We start from the raw sequence: 7,893 nt of genomic DNA on the forward strand, positions 1-7,893 counted from the left end.
TAGTACTTAATGAAGGCAATCTCCATCCCATTGTGATGCGCATTTATTCAGCCTCGTGGCATTTAAGCAATCTACGGGATCAGGCTTACCGAGCCGGTATGTCCTGTGGTCACTGCCACAACCCCAAACTGTAAGGTGTAGGCATCTAAAGGACTGGAGCCTCAGTCTGAGCTGACAGTCGCCCCGCTGGGGGAAGCTGCAGACGGTGAGCCTTCAGTCCGGAGCGTCCCCCTGTTGCTTTAAGCAGTGCGTCCTGCCGTCCGACAGGAGGCGTGTCTCCCCCACGGCCGGAGCTCAGCGCTACCAGATGAGAGCGCGGGGGAAGCGACACGGTTCTTCCATAGAAACAAATCAACTTCTTTGTGCTGCTTTGATGACTCTTCTCTGCTCACGCTCTGTCTGAGGTAGGCACGCTTTTTTCTCCAAACTTTACACTTATTTCACGATCCTCTGGATTTGTTCAGGAACAGGTCAGGTCGTGTGGAAACAGATCAGAGCCAGGTAGAAGCTTTTTCGCGTCGTTTTCCAACCTCCGCCGCTGACGCCTCAGGCGCGGTTTGAAGTTGGTCCGTGCACTTTATCCAGACACCTTTAGAAAGAACGATGTCCATGTCTCAAACACGGCTCGGATTTGTGCTTCAGAAACTCTGAAGGAAAGTGACCTCCCATGTTTATGCACGACCTCTGTGTAGAGACGCTTGTCACCTTACGACTACCTCCTCCTCTTTCTCCTCGTTCTCGGCCTGGTGCTCTTACTGCTGTGGGCTCGTAAGACATTACAAGGGTCGTTAAATTTCCACCATGATCCACTTTATGAATGATCCGTAAATAACGTCTCTAGTTCGCGCGGTTTGATGGAAACTCAGGAGATGAGCCGCACATTTGAAACCCACAGTCCACAAGCGCATTAGCTGTAAATCAACTTTATCATCGGGCAGTGCTGCCGGTGGAGAGGCTCCCCTCATGCGCTCTTTACGCCCTTTCCAAATGCACAAAGGGACATTTGTTGACCTGTAAGTCTGTCTGTGAAAATAGGAGAGATCCGGATGAGTCTGTGTGCTGGTGCCAAGTGTGAGGTCATTTTTACCTGTACAGTCCAGCACTTCTCTACATTAGTTTGCAAAGCTGCCTCTTGTTTTTCTCCCGACCTTTGTGTCCAGCTTTTAACTCGAGGTTGTAATTTCCTTTTGATTTAGCAAACATAGTAACGTCCTGTGAAATCTGAGGATGAAATGACAAACAACGTTACAATAACAGCCAATAGTAATACAGCAGTAATATCAGTTATTTGGTGTGACAGGTGAGGTGTAATGGCCCTCACACAATATTCACCAGAATCGTTTTACATTTACCTTCTGCACACCCACCTGCATGTCTATAAATGGCGGGCACAGCAGTAGTTTTCTGTGTTGCCTACAAAAAATGATTGCAAATATGGAATCAGACGCTTAGGAGTAACAGGATAACCCTGACCCAAACTATGGATCATCAGTCCAAACAGAACATCTCTGCTAATTAAGGAGGCAAGCGAGCAGAGGAAGCTGGCATCATAACGGGAGCATATGTGAAAGCCAGTGATCTCCTGCTGAAGCCTCGGTGAAATCAAGCCTCTGTTCGTGGTGCTGAAACACACTCGGAGTATCTCCTGCTTTAACACACATTCTCCGTTCAGGTGCTGAAATAGCCGCAATGAAAAGCTGGATGTGAAACACAGGCGGTGTCTGCGCTGTGGAAAACTCAAAGCCAGACTAAAGTCCGTGGCCTAAACGTTAAAGCCCACGGAGAAAGTCCGTGTTAGCACTCCGTCATCATTACCTTATTTACCTTGTATTTTCAGTAGTTAGCAGCTGGGATTGGAGCGAATATATTTTTATTTAATGCATTTTAAATTATCCCCACTTCCGTACACCTTCACCGCGTCTGCGTTTATAATCTATAAATTTCGGAAATTATGCAGCACATTAATATGATGACTGAAATTCTAACTGAAAATTTAGAAACAAATACATTTAGTTTTTTGGGGCTTTTTTGCCTAAAAATCCTGTAACTGTTGTTAAAATGTTAGCTGAGTATATTGTTTCGTTTCTAAATGCCATCCGAATAGAGAGCGTTCCAGTCACACGGACTTCACCTTCAATAATTCTGTGCTGCTATAAAACGACAGTGCCTCCAGAGTCAGGCACGAAACACGTGAAATGTAAATTTGATATCGAGGCTTGTGTCTAACAGGTTGCCCAGTCTCGGTCTGAGAAGAATGAATTTCTAAAAAGGAAAAGTAATTCCAAAGACAGAAGTCGAGTGCTGAAACACCGGCGCGCCGAGCGCAGCCTATTCATCACGCTGAGTTACAGTGACAGCTTTGCTTCACACATGGAGCCCACGCAGTCCGTGCTTGAATGACTTCGATCAAACACTGGCGATCATTTCGAATTCATGGCTTGGCTTTTATGGGGCTGTGCACGACGGCGTTCGGCCGACGCAGATTAAGCCGAACCGGAGAAACGTCAGCGCGGCGGCTGGCAAGCTGGCCGGGGATACAGCAGGGAAAGGAGTGCGGGAGGTATGGCACTTTGGGTAGGGGACACAGATCCAAGAGTGAAGTGTGAGCAGCAGTATACCCCGTCCATCCTATGCGCTCGACGTCAGATGCTGTGCGGCAGTGCAGCGGGAGGAGCTCGGACTGGGGAGGCTGCTCAGACCGCTTCACTGTCTTTCACTCTCACTTTGTCACTTCGGTAACACCCCCCCCAGCCCCAACTCTCACCCTCTTCTATCTCTTCCTTTGTCTTTCAGTAAATGGATTTCCCCGCCTAGCATGGATGCCCCGACACCACCACCTCCACATTCACCATCCTTTTCCTCAGCTGAGGGCTTTTTCTTCTTGGCGCAGTGAGCTGGACTCGTACTGATTTTTCCCCTCTTGCCAAATGGATGTGGGAAAACCGCTGCTCAGCCCGCTGGTGAAGATCATGCCTTGATCTTACAGCTGCCTGAATTCACGTCGTTTGGGTTAAAGAGAAAACAATACAGAGGAATATACCGATCCAGGGATTTAAATCCAGCGCACCAAACAAGCACCATGAAGATCCCCCACCTGATATTTAAAGCCAGGCTCAGGTGCACCGTCAAGCTTCTACTGCTGCTAACACACTGTGTGGGGCTTTTACATGGGATGCCACATGTCCTGAGATTTGGTAAGCTGCTTCTTTTCTGTCTTCTGTTCAAAAGTTTCACTGCTGTGTTTTCACCCCATAAATGATGTTGCTCCATCCCCACCTGTTGGAGACTCGCTGTTTCTCCCTGTCCCTGCTATGCTCTTCTGACTGTTATTTGCAGAGTACCAAGAAATTTGGCGTAAGGGTCGTGTGTTCAGAGAGTTGGCACAGACCTGCTGCACAGAACGAATTTATGAATGGCCCACAAGTTTAAGGGAGTGGGCAGTGTGTAACAAAATTACCAGCGTAAACATTCACAGATGTTAACAGGAGTGATGCGCTTATCCCACCCGTGTGTTTAATGAGGTGATTTCAGGTGTGATGTACTGATGTGGTGATTTTTGTGAAATTACACTTATTATTTCTTTTATACAAAGAATAATATTCATACACTTTAACTCCGTGCTGACGCTCAGAAACACATCTGGATGCTTTAGAATACAACAAAGGAACCACATGTGGTTTTTCTAACACATTCATGCTAAATGATACGCAGGCAGGACATCTTCCAACTCCCATGATTTTGTAGCTGCATCATTTTATTACATTAAATTATATTCTCGAATTATTTTAAATACAAGTTGAATTGACTCATTTACAGACTTGAATGCGATGCTTGCAAAAGCTTAAAGCCACTGATTTCACCGAACAGTGTGGCTAAAATAGTGACGAAAATAATTGAACAAAGGTCAACTTTTTGTTGAATTTCATCCATCAGGTCACGGTGAGGAACAGACGTAAAGCCACATACACAGACATACGCAGAATGCACAAAGTGTTTTAACATAAACGTGCTTCTTCTTAACAACATCACGCCGTTTATTCACTGAAAATAAATATAGTAAAAGGATCCTGTGTAATTAAAGCCACGGTGAACATTTCTTGAATTCATTAATAGGAAGTGATGAAGTACAAATTGATTTTCTGCTGGTGGAGCTGTGTTGGATTTACACGACACACGTGAAGAGAACGAGGAGACTCTGGGCTCGTCGGTGTGTCGTTGCATTACGCTGACTGCCTCCCACACTTATTCAGTGCACATGTAGAGTGGACACAGAATGCCCCATTAGCACCACAGTCCTTTACTGCTCTGTGATTAACCGGCCTGTGGGACAGGTTGTTGCTTTTTTGCCACCCGCCGGCCACTTGTGTGTGCTCAGGAGGCATCAAGCTTTCATTACAGAATGCAATGGACCTGCTGAAACATTCAGTGTAAGCACTGCATCAAACATCCATTAGAGTCTTTTATCCTGGGACAACACAAATGTACATTAATATTAAGCATGCTGTTTGCAGATAGGTGGGCAAACTTGTAAAAAACACACTAAATAACCAGCCGTCAAAATAAAGTTAAAGATGCTGCTGACGAACCGCAAAACATGCTTCCCCATGGTCCAGCTCATCAGCGTCTGTCAGTGGACACACTTCATATCCCTGCGTTTTGTGTTTGAGATTTGAATTTTCAGGCTCTGTGTCAGGAATGACGTCATGTTAGTCGCGAGACATATTGAGACTGTCACAGAAGACACAGGCCCAGTGATGACGACATGTAGAACTATAGGGGCCCATTAATTGCATTTTTTTCATGCATGTATTCCCTAAGGCTCAGTGCATACTGACGTTTTTCCCTTAGTCCTCCCATATAGTCAGATTTCACCAAATAGAGAGGTTAACCCTGCAAAAACTCAACTACAGTTACAGGTTTAATGCACCTTATTATCAAACAGCAAGGAAGACATGTGAAAGTCCAAAGTCCATACATGACAAAATTCTGGAATCACAGTGACTGTAAAGCATTAACAGTAATCATCATCATCAAATGATCCTCTCTGAGGATGATGCTGTTATTGCAGTCACCTTTGCTTGCAGCTTGTTTGTGAGTCGCCCTGCATAGCTGCACACGTATATGTACATAGAGACGGGAAGAAACCTGGTGGTTAAAACAGAGCTAACTAAGATATCAAACAAGCAGATGAAATAAAACAGGTAACGGCAGGAACACAGTCCCAAGCAGGTACAGCTTGTGGGATGTTAGCAGGCTAGATTTCATGAACATGGTGGGTCAGATAACTCCTGAACACTCGGTATTACTCCACACTTCAGCCTATGTGAGCTGGAACAGCAGTTACAGCAAGCAGAAGCTCACAAACAATTCAGCACATTTAAGAGTCGTCACTGTTAGAAATACACTCCCAAAAAACCAATAGAGTAAAGCTGCCGCGGCTGGTGTGCCCGGCTCCTGGGAGAGCAAACAGACGTTACAGGAACACTGAGTTCTTATAAAACCTTTGAAACAGAACTTTTAAACGCTTAAAATTATTTTTATCCAGCTGAGCAGAGAACAGAGACATTACATCGCAGCGAGACTTTAAATGTGATCGTGTGTCTTTTGAAGACAGACACATGCTGACAGAAACCTCGTAACTGAATTTTCCCATGGCCCATTGAAGCTAAAGCCCGAGTCGGATCAGCTGGAAGCACTGACCCGTGATGACATGGGACCTAGTATCTGTGTAACATTGACTCCAGCCTGCTGCCTCTGCTGAAATGTCCCAGAGTTTTGAGGAGATGTAATGCACACAGGTGAGGTCAAATTGGATTACCTGTGTGTGGAAGAAGTCACATTCAGGGGCACCTCACAGAAATACAGGGGCACTGTGTTTCATAGACACCAGTTTGCACCGTGCCTCTGTTATGTCTCCAGCATGGGTGTTGAGTATGTTGCATTGGCTGCGCTGGTGAGCATTAGTATGAAGGTCAGTGTTTAATGGGCCATACAAGCTAAATGCTGCAGGTCAGGGCCAGACCTCACTCCCCGACAAGCCTGACTGTCAATAAGTGAACAGAAGAGTAGACCTGGCCTGGGCCTCACTCATTGCAAATAAAATGATTTGCAGAGAACCAAAAGATACTTGAAAGTAATGCACAGCAAAGTGTGCTGTGCAATATCGTGTCAGAACCAAACAAGCTAATTAATGTAGCGTTAGGTGTGTTTTTCCAGGAATATGACTGATTACAGATGTCACTCCAAAAGCATTAAACTGTGTTTGGATGCTCAGCTGAAGGATGGGATTTCTTCCTGTTTCTATAAAGGAGAATGGCAGTCATGGAGGCTGCACAGACAGCCAGGAACTACGTCAAACATTTGGACCACGAGCAGTAAATGAGCTGCTCTCTTTATGGCCCACCACGATATTTACTCTGCGGCAAATAAAGTCTGTCGAGCTGGTGGTAACAGATGGTAGAAGAAGAGAAAGTCTGATGACAAAGAGAGTTAACAGAAGTGAAAAGAGTCTGAGAGAGTCACACATAAGGAAATATAGTCGTCTCTACACGGTGATAACCTGAAAGACTTCACACCCGATCCCGAGGGTGTCGTTAGATGAGCAGTGAAAAGAGGACAATCGTTCTGAGCAGCCTCTTTATGGCCTTTGGACATGGAGACGATGGACAGGACAGGCTGGTCCATTGTCCCTCTGTGGGGGGTTACTCCCACTAGGTTTATATCTGGGACTCTCCACCATTTGACCTTAGAACTGAAGAAGCTTCTCGGATGAGAGGTGAAACGTCTTCAAGCAACTTAAAGAAGTCCAGACGCTTTTCTTTACAAGCTCCTTAGACTACGATGACCTGGATGACTGAGAACCTTCAGAGTCACATGTATGAATGAAAGTGCAGTCCAATAATAATAATGTGAGCAAACACAAACCACAAGGTCAAATTTTTACGACAAAAACACGGAAAGTTAGAGCAACACTAGATGACTTTTTGTGACTATTTCATATAAAGCTGTGAGTAACTGGAGGAGTCCTGATGGAGCTTGGTTCTGCCTCTGAAACGTGTTTATTGTTGCGTATCTTTTCCATCTGCTTCTGGTTAAAAAGCTCATTCACAGAGTTTCCTCACTGGCACAGCTACCTCACCGGAAAAGTTTGAGTCATGAAATTTGCATTTTGAGATACTTATCTCACAATTTTGAATTCTGGATGACAAAACAAAATGTCAGTAATTGTGATCAGGAAGCTTCTACTCAGTCCCAGGAGTTTATGACATAGCAACATGTTCTCTGGTTATTCGTGTTTAGACACAGGAATTGTAACTTTCACTGAAATGTAAATGTAATTTAATACCTTCAAATTTAAAGATACCTAATTATTAATCTGAAATTTCAAGTTATCAGTGGTATTTTACTCAGGCGGGGAAACGAGCTTCCATAGTTCCCAGATCCTAAAAGGAAACATAGTGGAGTTAAAATCCCGTGAAAATTGCTCAAAGGCAGAAAGGCCGTCGAGTATTTAAACTGTGTGTCGACTGTAATGTGTCAAAGATTTGCATTTAGTATTTAGACATGACACACACACACACACACACACACTCGGAAAAGAGACAATATGATATAAGAGACTATGATGATTTTCATCTTTACTGTTTGGACGGCCACACTGGGATTGCTTGTACTGTTTACTGCGTGTGTTGTCACACTTTCTAAATTTGTGTTGCCACACGAGACACAACACTGCCAGCAAAACGCTGCAATGTATCCTCCTTGTGTTTTCATGGAAATGATGACATCAGCGATATTTCCTAGGCAACAGACCTGGTATACAGAAAATCCAATATAACACGAACATGAAGAGAGAGATAGATAATATATATATATATATACATATATAGATAA

General features: G+C 44.5%; 1 protein-coding gene across 1 annotated transcript in view; it reads left to right on the forward strand.

Annotated features, from left to right (window-relative positions):
* The first annotated feature begins 320 nt into the window (after positions 1-320).
* The window catches only part of LOC102207761 (glutamate receptor ionotropic, kainate 2-like), a 327,213-nt gene continuing 319,640 nt past the window's right edge, over positions 321-7,893 (forward strand). The window contains exons 1-2 of the mRNA XM_013915653.1: positions 321-404; positions 2,794-3,194. Of these exons, the coding sequence (XP_013771107.1) occupies positions 3,080-3,194 (115 nt within the window). The 5' untranslated portion in view covers positions 321-404; positions 2,794-3,079. The remainder of the gene's footprint in view (positions 405-2,793; positions 3,195-7,893) is intronic.

This window comes from Pundamilia nyererei, unplaced genomic scaffold, assembly GCF_000239375.1.
Source record: "Pundamilia nyererei isolate P.nyererei 1_Seehausen unplaced genomic scaffold, PunNye1.0 scaffold00342, whole genome shotgun sequence".
Lineage (NCBI taxonomy): Eukaryota > Metazoa > Chordata > Actinopteri > Cichliformes > Cichlidae > Pundamilia > Pundamilia nyererei.